The sequence below is a fragment of the Periplaneta americana genome, chromosome 6, assembly GCF_040183065.1.
Source record: "Periplaneta americana isolate PAMFEO1 chromosome 6, P.americana_PAMFEO1_priV1, whole genome shotgun sequence".
Taxonomy (NCBI): Eukaryota; Metazoa; Arthropoda; class Insecta; order Blattodea; family Blattidae; genus Periplaneta; species Periplaneta americana.
In genome coordinates, this window is record NC_091122.1 from 8,319,736 (window position 1) to 8,342,928 (window position 23,193).

Here is a 23,193-nt window from a genome sequence, read left to right on the forward strand (position 1 = left end):
TTCCATCAGTATGTTTTGTACACCAAGCGAAGTATACGATTGTATGTTACTCAAAGTCATATTGCACATCATAGAAGTTTGTGACATTTTTAACTCCACAGAAATAGTACTGGGGAAAACAGACAAACAGTTTTTTTTGCAATCAGAATATAATGAAATATAAAAAATCAATAAAAAGATTAAATTATGAACCAAGTGTTTATGACATTTATTTTTTAAAGATATGGTATTAGTATCAATCAACACCATCTAATTTATTAAAGTTATACTCAATGTCATGTTATGAATAGGCTAAACATACGAGATTGAATCAAATAATATTACTATTATTACAAAATAACTGCAATATTGAGATTTAGGGACAACATTCAATCTATCAAAGTTGTAACAATAACAAATGAATAAAGAAAATTAAATATTACAGTTGAAAAATTGTTGAGCGTTGGAATTTGAAGTCCTGTACAGAATATTCTGTATACATCAAATGACTTCTCAGTTAAGTACAAATTTTATTAATACTGAAGATGATAACTTTTATTTTATTTTAGCAGGTTATTTTACGACGCTTTATCAACATCTTAGGTTATTTAGCATCTGAATAACATGAAGGTGATAATGACTGTGAAATGAATCCGGGGTCCAGTACCGAAAGTTACCCAGCATTTGCTCATGTTGGGTTGAGGGAAAGTCCCGGAAAAAAACCTCAACCAGGTAACTTGCCCCGACCGCGAATCGAACCCGGGCCACCTGGTTTCGCGGCTAGACGTGCTAGCCGTTACTCTGCAGGTGTGGACTAAGACAATAACAATCACAGTTTTTAAATGCTGGCTGTAAGAGAGTTATACATTTTAAACAGCTCTATTCCGACATCAAGAGCAAGCTGTGAGCACATCTCCTTACAAGAATTTCCACAAAACTGTTCCTGTTACGAAATACTGTGAGAAAACACAACATAGAGCAACTAGCGCTAGGTAAAGTGTAAATTAAAATGCAACTAATAAAATACTTCAAAAAAATAACAGACAGGAAGTTACATTACTTGGGGAATCTTTCGCACTTACTTGCGACTTCATCTTCCTTGTTATATACTCAAGACCACTATCGATCAGCGACTTTAGTGACACATCTTTCCACTTATTAATATTAATTTGTCTGGACCCCCCTTCTTTTTTTTTTTATTTATTTAGCCGGTCAATACCTACCGTAGAAATTGTCACTGTCTTGCAGTCGTCCATTTTACGTAATAGATCAACCGAAACCTGATACACAGAGTTCTCTCTGCGATATTTCAATGCTCTCGATTTTTCGCACGTGGTAGGAGAGGGCGAGAAAATGTTGAGGTTATGTGTTTGTATTTTACAGAATTCCGTGTAAGCACAATACAGAGGTGTAAATACAGGCGTTTCATCATTTTAAAAACAGATTAAAGGTTTGAAAGTCGGTATTTATTTATTTATTTATTTATCTATCTATCTATTCATTTAATTTAATGCTATAGACAAACTGATCATTTGTCGTCCGGCTAGCCAATATAACGATTGTCAATTTGATCTTGTCCAGTATTCCTGAAGTGAAATATTATATAGAAAAAAACTGAAAATGAGTAATTTTGACATAATTCACACATCACTCAGAAAATTAATGAAACATTGTTATTTTAAAAATCATTTTCATATTTGTTAAAATGTTGTTATTATTGTAATTTTACTAGTTGAATAGTGTAATCAGTTTATAATGTCACAGCTTAATATAATGGAATCAATTAAGCAATGTAAAAGCCTGCCAGATTTTCTGCTGTCGGCTGACGATAGTAGATTTTCCGCCTTTGGGAAATTGAAATCTGCCAGGATCAGCCTGAAATCTACTGAGTTGGCTACACTTAGTATATTGTTAAAATCGGGCACTCACAGTTCGCGGGCGTAATAGTTCCCAGTTTTGTCACTAGGTAGCATAAGCACGGCAGCGCAGCGCACGCAGTCAGAAAAGAACGTGAACTGTCTCAGATTCAGATAGTGAGCAGTTTAGCCCTCGAACTGTGATCAGTCACTGTTTAAACAGCTGTTTAATCATAGGTGTGATCGTGATTTTTCGATCACCGTGATTTTCTACTCATCACTACCCTTAACACTCATATAGCCCACCGCTGTGGAGAAACGGTTAGCTTGCCTCCGGCCCTGACGTTTCTCGTGACCGAGGGAGACAGTGTTGCCGAAACGTATAGACAGAATTAAAACTGTCGCGCTCTCGCCGGCCGATTTTGTGGCGCGGAATAAAAACTAATTCGAACGCGTAGCCATGCCTATAAATCATTTTACATTTAGCTTAGATCACATCCTTCGTTAATGTACACAGCTAGCGTAGATCACAAAAAAAACACTAATGCGAACGCGTATGTAAATCATTTTACACAAACGTAGATCGTAGCTTTCGTTAACGTACACAGCTAAATAATTATAACAGAATAAAAACTAACAATCTGCATATATAAATTCATTATATTGGCTGTTAAAAGAGCCGATTTTTTTATTTCTCGATTCTGACGAACCACTGGCCATATTACTATACCGATAATAAAGTTTACAGGCACAGTAAATCCCTCAAGCACAAAACAACACAACTACTTCATCTGTACGTGCCTGTACTACCTATAACACAAAGAACTAAGGACTTGTTTGCCACGTGCTTCGCATAAAAAAAGAAGTGGCAACATCGCACTAAATACATCAGACGCTCATAGCTGGTTGGTTCTAGCTGAGAACTTTAACCTCTAGCGCCCGCCTCTCTCCCAGCATTGCAAACTGCGATTGAATTAATCCTCGCATATCAGACTTCAAGTCTTGTAACAGCAAATTACAATTGAATTATAAACATTACTTTAAACTGAACCAGAGTGTTTTAAGCTTAAAATTCAGCAGAATAGTTTCATTCACAGTGGAATTTCGAGGTTCTTTTCACAACCACAGGTTGGCAATGCTGGTCACCATCTTTCTCTCTCGTTCTCTCTTCTCTTTCCAAGAGAAATGTCAGAGCCGGAGACTGGCCGTCTGTAGTTTAAATCCTGGATGGGACAAGTTACTTTGTTGAGATTTTTTCCGGGGTTTTCCCTCAACCCATTAAGAGCAAATGCTAGGAAACTTTCGGCGTTGGACCCTGGACTCATGAGACCGTCCCTATCAAAAATGATTTAAATTGAATTAGTTCCAATACATTGTATTAATCTCTTTTTAAATGCTATAATTGAACCATTTCCCATTGTTGAACATTGATTTTACACTTAGAAGGTTCTATGCCAAGGTTAACCTTTTCTAATTTAATGTCATTTTTATTAATTTATACTGAATATTTTTAAGTTTTATTGCATATTCTTTTGAGCAATAGTAATAACATATTTCATTTCTTTTCCAGACAGTGGAGTAAAAGATCAACTGACTGAAGTAAGTATAGGTTCTACATCGACAGTTATCTGTGAATTCATTACACACAGATTTTGTAGCGGATGAGTGAGCAATCTCCCAGCTGAAGGCGGAGTAGCGTAGCGGATGTACAGTATGTCCCAGCCAGCTATCACGGCTCAGGCAATTCTGAGAGGAACCCAAGATGATACTACTCGTACTGTGCGTTTCAATCGTTCACGATCCAAAATCTTCCGAATAATTTAGCAGGGCAGAAAGTATTACAAATAAAATTCAGGTGGGACAAGTGGCCAACAAGCTTGGAGCTCACATATTCAGTTTTTCTCGGCCCCGAACTCCCTTGCAAGGACACATTTTCACGTACTTTTTAAAGTTTATTCTACCCTTACCGAGGAACTTTGGATAGCATTTCACATCGCTAGGAAAAAGTCCTTACAATCCTCTAGTCTTTCTTATTTCTCCGTGCAAATTACTACAAAGATCGGGGAGTTAAAATCTTACACATTTAGAGTGATACAAGTGATGCGACAATCCTGTAAACAAGAGTTTTCGGACAAGTTCAGGTTTAATGAAGGATGAAGTTACAGGAGAATGGAGAAAGTTACACAACGCAGAACTGCACTCATTGTATTCTTCACCTGACATTATTAGGAACATTAAATCCAGACGTTTTAGATGGGCCGGGGATGTAGCACGTATGGGCGAATCCAGAAATGCATATAGAGTGTTAGTTGGGAGGCCGGAGGGAATAAGACCTTTGGGGAGGCCGAGACGTAGATGGGAAAATAATAGACTATTAAAATGGATTTGAGGGAGGTGGGATATGATGGTAGGGACTGGATTAATCTTGCTCAGGATAGGGACCGATGGCGGGCTTATTTAAGGGCGGCAATGAACCTCCGGGTTCCATAAAAGCCATAAGTGAGGTATATAAATACCTATAACAGAAGTATTTTAGGTTCGAAAAACCGAATTTCTTTCATGAAGAACCCTTTATGATAAGAAAAAATGAGTACGTTGCTTTATGGCTAGTTAGAGAATAACAGACGTTTCTTAAACAATAAACGAACAATTATTAATGCCCAAAAATACGTATTTGGAAATGATTGTTTCTCTTGCATCGAATCACCGACAACATGCTCTCCCCATAACTAGCGCACAACATTTATGCTGCCGCTCTCGTGGTCCGGAGATAATTCACTCACTCACTATATGAATGTACTCGCAGCTATGCCCGACGTTTGGAGGTCCAAATTAGGCTGATATGGTTAATTTTAGACTGATAAAATCCCAAGTGCAATAATCCAAGGAAGACCGGACGGTACACATGTAATTAAGTAATAAACAATTCGAGTGTAGGTGGTTGTACAGAATAAGACTCACAAGGAGACTGATAATGAGCTATGTCAAAACCACCTCTCAAATTGCGCAAAGTGTTGGATCTCAACCGTTTATAGACAATTAATACTAAAGATTATTATTGCCTTCATTAATCGTAAGGTTACGGAATTAAGGCTTGAATAAAATATCGAAAACTGAGTACCTACCAACGAGTTATATTACTATAGAATGGCTGTAACGCCTTTTGGTTGAAGACAACTGAACACTAGTCCGCCATGTTTTGTTTGGTCATAACAAAGGGGTGTGGCTCGAATGTTGTAGGAAATGGCAGTGGTGAAGTTAGTATTTTTGTAAATTGAGTTACATATTATGCCTATGTTAATAAGTAAAAAGTAAAAACACACAAAGCTTCACGTTTTATAACAGCTGTGTGTTTTATTAGTTTCACTGAATATAGCCCTGATATTAAATAAGAAGTTATACTCAATGCAACCAAACCAAAGCACCTAAAAGAAAAATTCATCATTTTTGGCTTCGTCACAAATTTAATTACCTTACAGCTAATCTGACCTAATATAAAACCATGTAATTAAGTGCTCAAAGTGATTTTAAGAGAGGCGACGGTATGTAACTAATAGGAGTAAAATGTAGGAAAGGTGGTGGCGAAAATTATAAAAGATTCAATAATTATTTAGAAAAATTAACTTCAAAATGGAATATAACACAGGGACTTTTAGAAAACTGCAATTATTAAAACTACAAATAACCTCTTAGCATGCACAATAATGATTGAGTAGTCTAATATAATTTGAAACAAAACATTATATTGATCTCACACTGCCTCGAAACTAGGCAGAGGCTTTTGGAGAATAAAACTGTTCTTACATTTGACGCAATAATGACAAATTGTGTGTGATATTGATGTGTGCACAGCAGGGTCGCCGACAGGATTTCTGGGCCCCTGTGCAATATTGTGCGCGGGCCGCGTTGAAAAAAAGTTAAAAATGACAAGTTATCAATTATTCTGACCATAATAATTATTTGCAAAAGAAATAAAAGATAATCCCATACACAGATACGAATCTAAAAATATACACTTTTGGCACATTGAAAACGTGTAGCAAAACTTTGCATTAGCACACTATATTACATTTATCACGCTTCTTTTTCAGTAGGGCCTACATAGTATGTTTCGTGACGAAACTTTAGTCTTTCCGTTGTCATCTGTTTCGTTTCGTTTTGTTTTCATAAAACACTATCCTTAAACATCTGTAATTTCTGAGTTGCAGGCCAAAATCAACAAAAAACTCTCCTTCACTTCACTGACGCAAAATCATCAATTATACTGAAACATCAAAATTTAAAGACCTAGCAAGATCGCTCTCCAGACTGACGCCAAGGTTACTCATCCTTTCTTGGCACATTATTACTCTGAATACATTTTCATTTCCTTCGTTTTATTTGAAGTTGGTGTGAAATTGAGCGTTGCTAGTGAAGGTGCAGAAAATAAACAAATCTCAAGCCCGTCAGTTGAGATTGTCAAAAATGAAAACAGTTCATGCTTAGAAGTGAATACTGATGGTTGTGGCTGTCTATAAAAAATTCTGATAACAGTAGTATTGAATCAGAACAAGCAAACAATAGTAAAATGATGTGTTAATATGTGCAAGTGAAACAAATTTACCCACACCAGTTCCTAACTCTGAGTCATGGCAGGTAACATGCTACCTTGGAAAACTAAAAAGTGGCAGACAAATTGTAAGTGTCATTGAATGTGTTGTTCAAAAAATACCCCCAACCTGCCTAATAAGCATCTAAGTGACGGAACAAGAGCCTTTCCAGTATTATATTCAAATCTCAAAATTGCAGAATGTGTTCCCAGAGACTGGCTAATGTGGAGTGAAGCAAATCAGTCACTATACTATTTTCTCTGATTTGTTTCACTCCACACTACCCAGCTCTGGGAACACATTCTCCAGTCTTGAATTTTGAAAATAGTGTAATACTGTTTTTGGAAAAGCTCTTGTTTTCCAACAACACGTTCAATGACACAACTTGTCTGCTACTTTTAGTTTTCCAGTGCTGACATACTGCGGAGAAATTTTAATTACTTCACCTTTCGTAAACGACATAGAATATGTTCAAAACCAAGCTCTCAGACTCATTACTGGTGGAATCAAAACAACTCCAATAGATTCTATGAGATTCCTCACTAATATTAACAGCATCAAAATGACAATAGAAGAAAAAGCACTGATTCAATATGAAAACCTTATCAGATTACCAGGAAACAATTGGCATTCATACAGTCCTCTCTGTAGACTGAAAACTCAAAAAAGTTTCATATTCATTGTTCAAGAATTAAAACAGAAAATCAATATCCCGAATTTAAAAGAAAACTTGCAAATTAAACCAAACCCTTTAACTCTATTAAATATAGAATATAATCTAAATTTAACAGAAGAAATACTGAAATCAGAAGTAAACACTGAAATACTGAAACAATTGTCTTTAGAGACAATTAATATTATGTACCCTCCACAAAACTGGCTTCATTTATACACCGACGGATCCTTGATCTCCAGAGAACAAGGTGCCGGTGCCGGTGTTACGTGCTGTCTCTTCTCACTTTATAGATCTCTTGGATATGGAACAACAAGTTTTTATGGTGAAATCATTGCAATAAGTGAATGTCTCAGGAATCTTCTATGCCACATCAATAAATTTAGGAATGCAGTTATATTGTCAGACTCCAAAGCAGCTATTCTATCAATCGTCTCTAAACACACACCTTCATCTCAAACAGCAGAAATAACTAAAATGCTCTCTCAATTAATATCACTCAATAAAAGAATTGTATTCCAATGGATACCATCCCATTGTGGAATCCTGGGAAACGAGAATGTGGATGCTTTAGCAAAGAAGGGTAGCACTGCTACTTACAGACCTGTTACTAAATCTACGTATTACTCTGTGAAAAGATTTATTAAATCTACATACTTAGACTTCAACAAACAAAATTTGATAACTCAATCCCAAGGGAAAAAAATGGAACTCCCTGCATCAAAATCCACAGTTAATTCCCGATTTACCACGAAAATCGTCTGTAGCTGCATTTAGATTGGCAACAGGCCATGATTGTTTGGCCAAACATCTGCATAGAATTGGAATATATCAGTCCCCTAACTGCCCATTGTGCAACTCAAACCAAGAAATGGATTCGGAACACCTCAAAATCTGTGCTTCAGTGGCTGGTCATGATAATATCTTTGAAAAATATTGGAGTGCAAGAGGTCAAATGACTTTATTGTCAAACGCCTGGCATTAGAAAACAACAACAACTTTTAGTTTTCCAAGATCGCTCAATTTCACACCAACATCAAACAAAGTTCTACTCCCTTTCTTAATATCTTTCAACTTTTCTGTCTCTCTTTGCGCTTCTCAGCTCCCGACTTATGCTTCTATTTGTCCATTGTCCACTGATAACGCTAACGAACAGAATTTACTAGAAAAACGACAAAGAAAAGACGAAAGTTTCATCACGAAATATACTATATAGGCCCTACTGAAAAGGACACATAATCCTCCGGCTTATATTTTCGGCGAGTCCACTAGCATATTGCGGTGGACCGGCAGGGGTTGTTAGTTAAGAGGACAAGCCAATTGAACGTGTTCGGTACAAGCGAAGGGAGCATATTTCAGGCAAATCCCGAAACCCTCAAGTGTAGTGTCGATGATTGTTAACATTGGAAATCGATATTCAATTATATAAAAGTTAAACATTTACATGATGAAGTGGTAATTTGTATTAATTCTACTATTGTTGGTTAATGTCAGATTCATGTAACAAATGTTCTTACAAAATTTTATAGTACCGGTATGTATCTGTGAATAATTATTCGTGATAATAAAAAGTAATCTGATGGGCCCTTACTGCTCACGGGCCCATATGCACTTGTCCCCTTTGCCCCCCCCCCTTCTCGGCGGTCCTGGTGCAGAGTTCCCTCTTTGTTAACAAAAAGAGCCCTACGCATCAATAAATTGAAAATTCAAGTAGGCCCTATAAATATTAAACTCTTGATAGTACAATCTTATTAAATACAGTACCTCTATATCTCGCTTATGCTCAGTCCGTCTTATCTTACAATTCTCTGGGGCAATGGAACTTGTATTGAGAGGATTCAGACATCCATAAACGAAAATTAGTATTTACAACACTTTTCATTTAAATCCAAAGAAATGAGACATTTTTAGAATTTTTTAAGTCTTAACCATTATTTCTTTATTTTTTTTATAAATTAGCTTTTTACAAAAGCAATAGCGAAATATTTAAATTAAATATATCAATGTATCCCAAAAATATAATAATAATAATAATAATAATAATAATAATAATAATAATAATAATAATAATAGAAGCGTTGGGAAGTACTACTATTGAAACTATATCATACAAGAATATGGAATGAAATATTCATTGAAAACTACGGGGCACCTTATTATTCAAAGTTCCCCGTTGTTTCCGTTAGCAATGTTATAACCAAATTACCACTTGACATAATTTCAAATTTGTTATAAGAAGTTTAAGGTGGTGTTAAAGGGCTCTTTGTTTTCATAATATTTATTCGCATCAAGAATTTCATTGTAACTATACTGACATGTGCATCCGTGCATTATACAAGCCTACGAAATAATATACACCAAAAGAATTATGCTATGTTTCAGCTAAATATCAGGTCGAAACCGATTGCAATTATTTGCTTCTTATTTAAGATAGATTGAATAATCAATACTTTTTTAATGCAACCCAAATGTTATATTTAACTACTGTCCCATGATGCCCATTCTAGAAATAGACCTAGAAAATTATTGAATATAATTATTGAAAATAAAGAGATGAAGATAAATGAGGTGCCTTTATTGATATTTTTTCTTCTGCCCTTACCTAAAATAAGATATATCTTCTGTTTTGTTGGTTCTGTGAGTGGAGTTGTGTGCTGAACACAGCCGGCATTGATTCCGCATTAAAAATTATTTCACACCAAACTGACAGTGTTAAGCGCTTCTTTATAACCAAACAAAAAATGGCGGTCCATAGGGAGCGCTAATCCAAGGTATAGTGCCTCTCTGTAACTCGTTGGTACCTGCCCTCAGCCATCAATGACACCACAGTCTAGTATATACAGTACAGTCACGAAATTCAATACGTAGTAAATATGCATCCACAGATAGTTGCTAACCACTAGGACCGCTACTATCGCCTCATCACAGACAATGCGAAATAGTACCGGCACAGTCTATTGTTCCTAGTACCCCCAACAACTCAAGCTTCGTGACTGTATATATTAGACCAGTCATGTCAATTGATGCCCACAGGAGCAAGCGCGCGCTTTAGGGCGCAGGAGAGCCTGAGCGCTTTACAGCGGAAAGGAAAGACACAGACGAAAATGCCGCTTGGTCGAGCTATATTCAGGGATGGCCAGCACTGATTCAATAGATAAAGGGAAGAGAACTTATTAAAACTTTATCCATGTTAATTTGTAGATTTGCCTGAGAAGTGTAAGTGCATTATAAGAATGCAAGTTTTAATTTTAATGCTCATTTTTCACAAGTTTGATTTTTTTATTCAAAAGAAATATTTTCTCAACTTTTTTAATAGAAAACTGAAATATTTCGATATAAATCTAATATACCGTATATACGTATTACTGGAGATAGTGTATTGAAAATTTTGAACATTTTCGCATGGAAGTTGTTTGTAAGGAAATGAATTAAGCAAAAGATATGTGCCCATGTGTTGTAAAAATGTCAGCTCTATAGCTTCAGCAGATTTCGAGAAAATAAATTAATATTCTGATGATAGGAAGTTGCTCACAAATATCACCTTAAAAGCATAATGCGATAAGAGTTTTGTTATGGAATATTAGTTACACTTAAAACAGATACAGCACCTACGTAACTTTGCTTTGTACTGTAATATTGTTTTGATTAGTTTATTGATTACGTTTATAAGGCTAAAGATACCATCAATATAAATTCCAACTTATCATGTCATACTCAATCTCTTTCTTTGGAATATCACTTTCTTTATGAATGATGTGTTTCATCCACTTAATACAGTATAATATTATACTACTATGGAATTTAAGTGAATATTCCTTCTTAACTCTCTATTATGTTATTAAGATTTAAAACACAACTGCAGTATTGAGAAATTGATATTAGTACTTTTGTTTTACAGACAATATAAGATAATAACAGAAAGAAGCCATATAAAAATAACGACATAAAATGTCACGTTCCGTTTGAAGTTTGTGCACCACTGTTTTCTTAATCCAACAGGCTGCTTATTCATATACACAACCCTTCTTCTTTCCATACTTAGCGCTTGATGCCCGCGCAACACGTCAAGGTCAGAAAAATGCGCTTGCTTGGACATCACTGTATTAGACTGTGGTGATACAGTGCTCACCAAGCTGCCACGGCAAGTACCTCGCAGTGACGAGGAGGGATAGAAAATAGCTCAACCACCTTCTCCTAGCACGCGCTGTGGTTTCTTAACGCAACATTCCAATTATGTCTAGGCGAAATTCATTTACAGTCAATATGGACAGGTAATTTTGTTTATAATGTCTACCTGCTATGGAGATCCGTGTGCAGTTTCACGAGAGTTCGGGGTTTAGACGGCCATGAAATCGTGATCTTATAACCTCTCCAATTTGAAATATTTATTTACTGTAATGTAAATGTGTGCTACGTAGGAAAAAAATTATGTAACCATTCTTAACTTCTTCTTTCTGGCTTCACAATCTTTACACCCGCGCCAAAAAGAGAACCATACGGAACTCTTACCACAAATAACTGTAAAGTTTTCTGTGGACATAATATGCATTGCTTTCCACACCACTGCTAGGTACCCAAAATATTTGGTATCTTGACAAATTAAGTGATATGATTAATTTGATATACAATTTTAAACCCGACGCTAATATTGTTTTAGCAGCCGACTTTAACGTTGACTTCTGTACCAATACCAATGAGGTGGATTACCTTAAGACCCTGTTTGACAGTTATGGCCTTAGACTAGTACTATGTCAGCAAACTCGACCCGGCTTAAACAACTCTAGAGGTACAGGGATTGACAATATTTTTACCACTATTCATAATGATAGATCTAATGCGGTAGTCATTCCGAATATTTTCTCTGACCACGACGCAATTTTATTCAAAGCTAATTTAACTAGAAATACGTTAACATCTGATGGTTGTAACAATTCCACAACATACTCTCGTGTAATTAGTAACTCTACTATCCATTATTTTATTTCTTTACTTCTCGATATAAATTGGATTTTACTTTACAATATTGATGGTATTAACGATAAAGCCAGCTATTTTACAAATGTTTTAAGGAATACAATTGATACTGCATTTCCTTTGATTCCTGTTAAACAAAGACACTGTAGACTTGGTAAGTGTTCCAAGTGGTTTACAAGTGAGCTTCGAGAGCTTAAAGGAACCTGTTTATTCTATTACAACCTAGTAGTAACTTATCACGGAATGTCTGAACTTGGGGATAAATATAAACAACTCAAACGTAAATATAAGAAGGCTATTAAAACGGCGAAAACGCTATTTTACTCTAATTTAATTAATTTCTCTGCTAATAAATCTAAAACTACGTGGTCTATCGTTTCTGAATTATTGAATAACAACTCTAAACCCAAGAACAAACATCCCGTCATAAATGCTGAAGAAATAAATAGCCATTTTATCTGTCAAGTAGATGAAATTATCAATATGCTTAAAGGAAACAACGATTATTCATCCTTTATAAATAGTTCACATCAACCTGGCAGCCTACAGTTTTTAAACTTAATTATGTTACTGTTCAGCAGGTTTACACTGCTATTCTGAAACTTAGAAACAGTTCTTATCCAGATGTTTATGGCATCAGTCCAAAAATTATCAAAACTGCTGCTAATTTTATCTGTGAACCATTAACTCATATTTTCAACACTTCTATTGATAAATGCACCTTTCGAGACATCTTTAAATATTCCAAAGTTATTCCGATCCATAAAAAAAGGTAATCAGCTAGATTATTCAAATTATAGGCAAATTAGTATAATACCTACACTTTCAAAGGTATTTGAAATCTTATTACACAATCAAATCACAGATTACTTTGAATACAATCGTCTATTTATTAATCAGTATGGTTTTAGATCCTCCCACAATACAATTGAAGCCATAGTTAAATTTGTGGAGAAGTGCTTTAGTGTTTGAGAAAACTCCAGGTTAATGGTAGGCCGTTTTTACGATTTTACCAAAGCTTTTGATACCATTTCTCACGACATACTAATACAAAAACTGAAATTTTATGGTTTTAATCATTCTAGTACTATGTTTTTAAATTCTTATTTAACAGGCAGACACCAATCTGTTTACTGTAATGGTGCAATGTCTCAATTTAAACCTGTCAAGTTTGGTGTCCCACAGGGTTCCGTTCTTGGTCCTGTGCTGTTAATTATATATATTAACGACCTCCCAGCCAGCAATGAGGATGACTGCCTTGACACTTTCATGTTTGCTGATGATTTGGCACTTGGAATTTCTCAGGATAATGATGTTTCGATGAAAAGATAGCTTGACAACACATCGCTCAGGATAAAAGACTGGTGCGATGCCAATAAACTTAGCATCAGCTCTAATAAGACTGTAGATATTCAATTTTCTTTTAACAGAAATATTACTGGTTTGTCTTCCTCAGTTAAATTCCTAGGCATTCACCTCGAAGCCGGTCTGGGCTGGAGTACACACATAGAATATCTTGTTAATAAAATTAATAAAGGAATTTTCATGTTACGAATCCTCAGACAAACATTATGTTACAATTCTTTACTTACAGTATATTACGCCCATATTTACAGCCACTTAAGTTACGGGACGCTTTTGTGGGGCAACCATACTTCGGTTTCTAAGTTGTTTATCCTTCAAAAGAGAGCAGTGAGAATTATTTGTGGTGTCTCTTCTAGAACTCATTGTAAACCACTTTTTGTACAACTAGGAATACTTACGTTGCCGTCAATGTTTATTCTGGATTGCCTTCTGTATGTTAAGCGTAATGTGCATAATCTTCCTACTTGTTCAACCATTCATAATTATTCTACATGTTCCAGACTTGACATATATTTCACCAAGTACAAATATAGTACTACAAGCAATAGTTTTATTTCCATATCTTATAAACTTTATAATTCTTTACCATTGCATATAAGAAACACGTCATATTTACTTTCAGAAGGATGGTGAGAAGGACTTTGATGGCAAATCCAATCTACAGTGTCAATGATTTTAGCAATATTACGTTTTAGATACTATTTGTTTTAACCCCATGTAACTGACAAATCTGTACATTTTTAACCTGATTTTATACTATTTCTTTTAAAACTTTTAACCTGTTTTTGTGATTATCTGGTGATTGTATATTTATTTCTTTATTCTTATATTTATTCACATTGTAGTAGCCATAAATATATATATATATATATATATATATATATATATATATATATATATCTAATCTGACGTTGCCTATGGCTGTAAATCGCTGGATGACATTAAATACATCTATCTATATTGGTAGGCATATAAGTACCAATACTACCTTATAGTGCATAAACTTCACATCCCTAGTCATCCAACTAAAATCTGGAAGAATAATGCCTTATGTAACAGTATCTATTGTTTGTGTTGCAGGCACGTCCCAAATATCTCCACTATGTGAAAGAATGGAAATGTTAGTATTCATGGAAAACTTCCGTAATGTATTATTCTTCCCATGTACATTACCCAAAGGTAAGGCCTCCGTGTTCATAATGGAAATGTGTAGCTTCAAATCGTCCTCTCTCACTGCAATGAGCTCAAGTTGTGTCGTGCTGAACTTCAACGAATTGCTACACCGAAAGAATTAACAAATTACAAAAATCAGCTTAAAACAAGATAAAAAATAAAGGTAATTAATAATAAGGTTAATTATTAACCTTTGCAGAGTAGACAGGGTGGAAGGGAAATAACCTTCCTGAGGGAAAAGGATGATAAGATACACTTAACGATTGAAGAGGAAACCTATATTACCTTTTGTGTTTAAATGCACTGTCAATTAGAAAATTAAGTTTGAAGTTTTAGCTGTTCGGCAACATCGCCGCTAACACACTGTACAGTGATACAGATGTGAGAGGTCAACTATCTCGGTGTGTCTCGCTAGATCAGCTGATCTCTGGCACGACGTTCCAACCTGTTCGCATCGTACAGTGGCTTCAAATTAGAAGTTTTTAATATTAACTTCACACGAAAACCGTCCAGAGGGATAGATTACTGTTTCTTAGATTTCCCGTCGCTATGGACAAAAATCACTCGCAATAGTTACCGAGCAAGAGGCCGTTAAACATTTCATTAAAAAAAAAAACTATTAACTTTCCATCAACATTATATTATGTTTTTGTTACATTTGATACAACATGAGCTATTCGCTATTTCGCTTCCTCCCTCTATATAAATGCAAAGTAATGAGGCTTATCCGACAGTAAAAGAAATGTACTGAAACTTCTATTCACAACAGAGTTCAAATTATTTTTAAAAGTTATAATCTGAGCAAATACAGAGTCCCAAATCTCATAAAAATGCAGAGAATTACAGTTTGTACTGTCTTGCCGATAAGCTGTATACCCAGCCCATCCTGGTAAGTTTAGTGCCCCGTGTGCAGTCCAAGGAATTTAGGACACCGAAGAAGACGACGCGTGATAAATTGCTCGCATGTCGTGCGCCGGTCTCCGTTGACGTCCCACTGACGTGGCGTCGAGGTAGAGTGAGGGAAAACGGGAGTGACGGGACAAGAGGGGCCGAAGTTTTAATGGGGAATGATGTATGATTTATCATAATGAAGAAAGGGGGATACTGTTTTAACAATATTTCTTCATTGGAAAATAATAAGAAAAGTAGTGAATGTTTTTCCCTGGTTCTGAGGTAGGGGAAAAAATAGAGTCGCGGTAGAAATTTGTCCATTTGATCCATTTGTATCCGCTGCATACTATGTGCGTATGAAAGTAACACATTTTAGTATGAAAAAAATCCATAAGACTGAACTATCCAGGACGTGTTTGGTAAATTAATGCACATCTGAAAATTACTGCTACAGCAATAGCAAAATATCCGAAATTCTCCAATCTCGTTCCTTTCTGGGCAATAAAGTGGGAATAAGCACCATCATTATGAATTCAGCGACCTTTGAGAGAAAGTTTAACGCTAAAATAAAAGTGCGCGGAAAACACACATCTTGATGTGGTTAAAACTCTTCCATAATTGCACATAACATTAACTTTAATTACAGACTTAGTGAGGGCGATGGACAAATCAGGAAGGACATTTAAATATTTCAGAGGAAAATTTGCAACCTTACTTGAAGTTAACTTAAAGAAGGAATATTCTTTTTATGCCAGCAAACCCTAGTTTCAAGACACTATTCGAGTGAAACAAGAAACAGCGCGGATTGCTCTCAAATCGGGATGCGTGAAGTTCGTGGGAGCTACACGCTAGACAACTACAAAGATTTGTGGAAGAAGTGATCAGGGTTTACAATTTAATACGAAGCGGCATGTCTCTAAAATTTATTTTCCCCTTTCATACCTAGATTTCTTTCAAAGAAACAGAGACTCTGTCAGAGATAAGCAAGGTTAAGGGTTCAGCAGAATGTATAAAAAAAAAGGCTCTACAAAGAGACATTTATAAGCAACACGCTTGCTGGTTGATGTTGACAACTTACCACAGATCTTCCAGAGCCATATTCAGGTTTAAGTTACGCAAAAGAACTTAAAGAAAGTAGGGAAAAAATTAATATATGTTAAGCTTCTACTGAATTAATTATATAATATTATTGTCCTTAGACCATTTCTACTACCATTTATTGGATTCTGTAGGATTTGTCTTCAGGAAATTATTTTCCAGAAAATGCCATTGCAACAACTTACTTAAAACGAAGCATGTATAACAGAAATGTGTGAACTGTCTCGAAAAAATCAAATTGGGACTACAAAAAATATAAATGATGAAGGAAAACGGATTTGAATTTCGAATTCGACGCATGCCCAATAGGTAGCGCCAATATTATGTTCGTGTCTGAGATGGATAAAACTTTTAATCTGTTATTCTTTGTAAGTTGTTCATTCCAGAGCATTCCCTGATCACCGGCCGGCTGGTGGGACCTGGTCTACTAACAAATAACGATACTCCTTTGGAAACATAGATAAACAGAGAACCTTAGCGCAGTCATCCGTTACGGGTTGAGAATCTGGCCGCAGTGAACCATTCAATATCACAGAGTTGCAAACAAAAACCAACAAAGCGACATTCAGGATTAGGCTAAATAACTGTAATCTTTCTATTACGTGTATAAAACCATAAAGACCATTAATTGTGACACGCGAGTTACAAAAGATGACGTTGTAGCAGCCTGGTTTTGCAATGTGCCTGATCAATATTGCTACAGAAGATATCCAATTTCCATAAGAGTGCAAAGACCGATTAACTTTCTTGTTTATCTATATCTTTACAAAAACCAATCAACCTTTCTATAGATACTCCCTTAGTGACGTACCCAGAATGGTATTGATTTGTAACTAGAGGTTAATATTTTCTTCTTTCTGCTTACAGGGGCAATTAATCGGGGAATGCGATCTGCGATTGTATCTTACAATCTAATAAACAAGGTACGTTCAGCCATAACACAAAATGTGACCCGTTGCGCGAAAGGGGACTTAAAGTCGTGAAAGGAAATTTTACAGGAGAACAAAATAACTAATTTGCGGTATAAAAACTGCATTTCTATGTTCTTACATCTTGCGCTACCTGTAGGGTTTTTTACATACTAAACTAGGACGTAGTTTTACACAGTGCTTCTTAAATACCTAAATCTTTCTTACAGTTGCTAAGAAAACAAATGAAAATTTTAATTTGCATTTTTCTCGAAAAGTGCATAATGTAATATCATCATTTAATAAGTAATATATTAAAAACTATAACACCATGAACCACGATTTCTTTTTGAATGATCAGTATTTCATCCTCTTTTTGAAACCACAAAAAACAAAAAATGAAAAACCCGACTTTAGGTCCCATTTCCTGCAACTAGTCACAAATAATGCCCTACTATTTTCAAATTACTGTTTCTTTGAAGATTCGTACTCTATAATTTGGACTCTCAGGGAAGAAACATAAAACATTAGTCGCGAAGTTGACACATACTCTCTCATTAAAATTTTTAACCATTCACAAGACTTCGGTTTCTTTATAATGACATTAGCGTTTACAGTTTATTTTCTTCACCTATTATTAAAATGAAAATCGCCGACGATAATGTTCACATTAACTTTTGTTTGCTGGTTTGCACACCAAACGCATTTCGTATAACTATGACGTCCACAATTACGGAATTTTACTTCGTTTATTAACTGTACCTGTACAGTATAAGTACAGTAGATAAAATTATATGTGATTAACAGTAGCAGCTGGTGGTCAAAATAATGAGTGTGCTACAATTTCTATATCGGCCTACTGTATACACTTATATGTATTTATCTTAATTTGAGACTCGCCTAGTACGAAATATGAAGTCCATACGACGTTCCTTCCTACTGCAGAACCTGTCAATTACCCTGGTGTTAAACCCTTCATCTTGGACATCATACTCTTTTCTATTGACAGTGTTGCAAGAGTAGTGAGGCGATCCTGGGACATAGTGTTCCTTAAAAGCGTTTTTATGCGTTTTAAGCAAGAAAAACATCCTTCTGGCTCAGCAGTGGTCATTGGTGTTGTAACCAAAATATTTAACAACTTCGTTACTTCACGGGATGGATCCTGTAAATTGTTGGAGGCTATGTATCGTAACAATTGAACAGCTCCATCTATATTCCGGAAGGCAGGTGTTCCGTATAGAACTCCAAGTTGTGTCTTTAACACTCTTTTGTTCAGTACAGTATGGCTGTTGACAGCAACTTCAAATTCGCGTTCAGGAAAATTAGGCTATGCGAAAAATTGCCAGAAAATTTGCTGTTTAACAATTTTGTTGCGTCTAGATAGCTTAACGACTGGAAACGGTGAGTAGTTTTCTGAATTATACAGTCACATACTTCCTTGGCTTCAGTTTTCTGGGATTCCATTCTCCGTCGCTTGCTGACTGGTTCAGGAGGAACCTCAAAAACCAGGTAGACGGCAGCAGCAGTCGGACACTTGAATTACCAAATACATTGTACATACGATGAAAGAGAGATGGAACGGAGAAAAATTCTCTCCGGCGCCGGGATTTGAACCCGGGTTTTCAGCTCTACGTGCTGACGCTTTATCCACTAAGCCACGCCGGATACAATCCCGACGCCGTTTAGAATCGTCTCAGATTAAGCTCCATCTCTTGGGTTCCCTCTAGTGGCCGCCCTCTGCACTACGTCATAGATGTCTATGAACGCAGGACCGAAGTCCATACATGTGTTGAGGTGCACTCAGATGAGTGACTGTTTGGCCGGGATCCGACGGTATGGGCGCCGTCTTTAAATCACAAAGTGATTTATTACGCATATCATATATATTTTGATGTACCGAAGTACATATGATATTTCCACGCAGATATTCTGCGTCATCACACGATGAAAGAGAGATGGAACGGAGAAAAATTCTCTCCGGCGCCGGGATTTGAACCCGGGTTTTCAGCTCTACGTGCTGACGCTTTATCCACTAAGCCACGCCGGATACAATCCCGACGCCGTTTAGAATCGTCTCAGATTAAGCTCCATCTCTTGGGTTCCCTCTAGTGGATAAAGCAGCAGCACGTAGAGCTGAAAACCCGGGTTCAAATCCCGGCGCCGGAGAGAATTTTTCTCCGTTCCATCTCTCTTTCATCGTGTGATGACGCAGAATATCTGCGTGGAAATATCATATGTACTTCGGTACATCAAAAAAAATATATACATTGTACATAGTTCCGAGTTCTTCCTCAAACAAGCATTCTTTCGTTACGCTTTACTTTTGCAATCTCCAAGCTGTGTTGTGCTGAAGCTGACTACAGCACTTCCCCGCGTAAAAACAGCCAATCAGGGCAGTGATTTCAGCTTCGCACATGCGCATTAATTGTCTACATCCTCATGTAGAGTTTTGAGTAGCACAACGTACACCCTGAGGCACCAAAGAGCTAAGAGCGAAGAACTAAACACACTATAACGCGTCATGAACATAACCACGGGAAATTGTCAAATGGCAGATCAGATACTATGGTGGTATTGCAAATACATTATTTGAGCAAAAATTATCATTGTACTGTAGCACATAAGGACGGGCCGCCCCTGGTGATTAATATTTCACTAATTTACATACACTATCCGTGTGAGACGGGTTTTAAACACCGATAAGACATGAGCACGGCAAGCGGGGAGGGCGCGTCTAGATGTACGACGCCAGAGGGAATTCTGCCGCTGGACAAGAAAGCTCTCACAAGGGATGTGCTTGACGTCGAAAGCTCAGAGTCACACAAAATGATGCTTATAATAGATATCGCACATCAGAAAAATAGTGGCATTAGTCATTCCCATGCAAAACTGCGCATCTTACCGTAAGACACATTTCAATGATCAGGGTCTACCAGAAGAACTTTGCTAACACAAAGAATCAAAATCTATATACATAATTTGAACTGGTAATGGAAATTACGGTAAAACGGCTGAACGGATCTTAATAAATGGCCCCTCATTTTCAAGCTTGGAACCCAAAGTTTTTCGGAAAAGTAGTAGTTTTCAGTGAAATGTCAATTTTCCTACATAATTTCCTATTTTCCAAAATCCATCTGTTGTCAGTTTTGGGAACTAATTTTATCGAATCACGACCGACTTCATTGAATTTCAGAACAAAACACGCACTACAATAAACAATAGGCTATTACAAGAAGGCCATGACCTGTAGGATTGCTGCCATATTTAGAGCTCAATTCAATTTGTTATTAAAAACTCATTCTGCAGTGTATAATAATTTTCTGAGTACAGCTGTGCATTGGATATTCAAATCTACGAAACTTGAGGTGGTTTGATGACATTATTATCATTAGAAATTAAATATTATTATAGTTAATATCATGACGCATCTATTTTTCATTAATTGTACATAATATTGATGCAATATTGATGACATGAAAGTGAAACTTTTGTGGTTATGTAAGTAAATGTAGAGAATATCTTAATTTAGATCTTCATTTCTATAATTTACTGAATGACTGCTATATATAACTACAAAACTTAAGTAAAATAATAATATTATTATTAAAAATCAAATATTTTTATACTTATTAGCCCAGTGGGTTTGGGTCTTTTTCATATACTTAATGGCGGTGTAGTGTGGATATTGATACGTGTCATTGTCTTCAGTATTGGCTCGACAGAGCGCAAAAATTACAGTTCCTAAGGAAAGATCAAAAGGTATTACTTACTGATAAAATAAGAGGCCTAGAAAATTGTGTAGTCTCCAGATCATTTCAGCAAGATCTCTTAGCAGGATAAAATGATTTTACGCTCTACATTTCAAGTTCTACATGCAGCAGCTATACGAAAATGCTATTGTTCGAAACCTTAGCAAACCTGACATTTTTTTAACTTTTGCCTACAATCCACAATGACCTGAAATAGCTACTGCTATCGTCCTGACATTGATACTTGCGTTTTCGCGTTGAAACTCAAAAACTGAAGTTGGATAGGTTCAAGAGAAAGTATTTGGCCTAAAAAAAATGCATTCAGAGGGAGTATGTTTCATTATTATGGAAGCAAATAACTATCAAAAAGACAAGTATTCTTCATTGAAAATAAATCTGAAAAATTTTTATTTCAACGTCTAACGAACTTAGTTTGCAGCAGCATTTGCTGCACAAGCCACTAGTATCAATATAATAGGACCAAAAACACATAGGCCTAATTCGATGTCGTGACTATATTGCTACATTTCTCATCAAGAGTGTCACAGAACCTCTGCTTAAAATAATTACGAAACCCGAACATTTTTTCTACTGACGTGATAGTGCTGCACGGCTATTCTGTCTTCAAAGTATAGGAGTGTGCTTTCAATGAAGTGGTTACAGCAGAGTGGACCTGAACAATATTCACTTCTTAAAAGCCACTTTTTCATATTAACGTCACTTCAGCATTCAAGTAGTCCAGTATCATAAGCCACACTATTTACATTTTCATACGATGATATTGGAATATCAATGTCATAACCTGCCTTTGTCAAAGCATATTGCAACATACAGTATGCTTGTACTTCGGTACAGAAAGTTTATTGTATGTCACAAAGTGAAGTCTGGTGATGAAGTGGCGATCAGGTAACTTTACTAGTGGTTTTTCACATTTCAATCTTACAAAATCAACGACCATTTGATATAGAGCTTATACCACAGTTTAGTATATACAGTTGCGAAGCTCAATACTTACTAAATATGCAAACATAGACAGTTGAAATATGCATCCATAGATAGTTGCTAGCCACCAGGATCGCTACTATCGCCTCATCACAAACTCTTTCCCTAGCAGACGATAAAATGTATTGTACTTTTGATATCGTGTTCTTTTGAAAAATTAACACCTTCCTTCCACTATTGAAATACGAACTACATAAGGTTTATATATTATTTTCATAAAGTATATATTATATTTTATAAACTCACCTTCCTGCATCTTTCGGAAGGATAACTCTGACCTCTTTTTCTTAGAATTTATAGTACAACAAATGTCTCCTTGTCCCATATTATTACTCAAATTATTGTATTTTGCCCATTTACAGTTATTACAACCGATAACGAACATTTCACAATTTACACAACTTTTCACAACAATGCGAAATACGGCACAGTCAATGCCTTTTCGATCTAGACCAGGCCGTAATATATGTTCGGGTTTTCTATTTCAGTGTATGGAGCTCAGTGAATTATTATATTATAACTTTATTGCGTATCATAGCTAAGTTTTATTTAGTGTGATGTGTCCATAAGTTCCCTTTACTTCTTGTTGCATAATATGTTGCAGAAATAATTACAAAACTGTGTTATTTTAATGTGAAGAGAATTTTACAAATGTTAACATAATCTTTTCCCATCAACATTTTAAGTTTAGGATGGAAGCTATTTTGAGAATTTATATTGTGATTTTAATATAGCACATCTACCTTCCTTGATAAAGACAGAAAATTTATCATACCACTCTTATGAAATTAGTGTACGTACGATTGTTACTTCGTCTCTTAGGTAGTAGATAAATACAATAATTCAATACTCAATTGTAGTATTAAAATACAGACAAATTGAATGTGCGGAGTGTCATACATGACATTATGCTTCATTATAATGTATAATTGTGAA

General features: G+C 35.8%; 1 protein-coding gene across 1 annotated transcript in view; it reads left to right on the forward strand.

Moving 5' to 3' along the window:
* The window catches only part of LOC138702176 (uncharacterized), a 44,167-nt gene that overhangs the window by 17,875 nt on the left and 3,099 nt on the right, over positions 1 to 23,193 (forward strand). Inside the window, exons 4-6 of the mRNA XM_069829782.1 lie at positions 3,406 to 3,434; positions 14,517 to 14,556; positions 17,466 to 17,521. Coding sequence (XP_069685883.1) covers positions 3,406 to 3,434; positions 14,517 to 14,556; positions 17,466 to 17,521 — 125 coding nt within the window. The remainder of the gene's footprint in view (positions 1 to 3,405; positions 3,435 to 14,516; positions 14,557 to 17,465; positions 17,522 to 23,193) is intronic.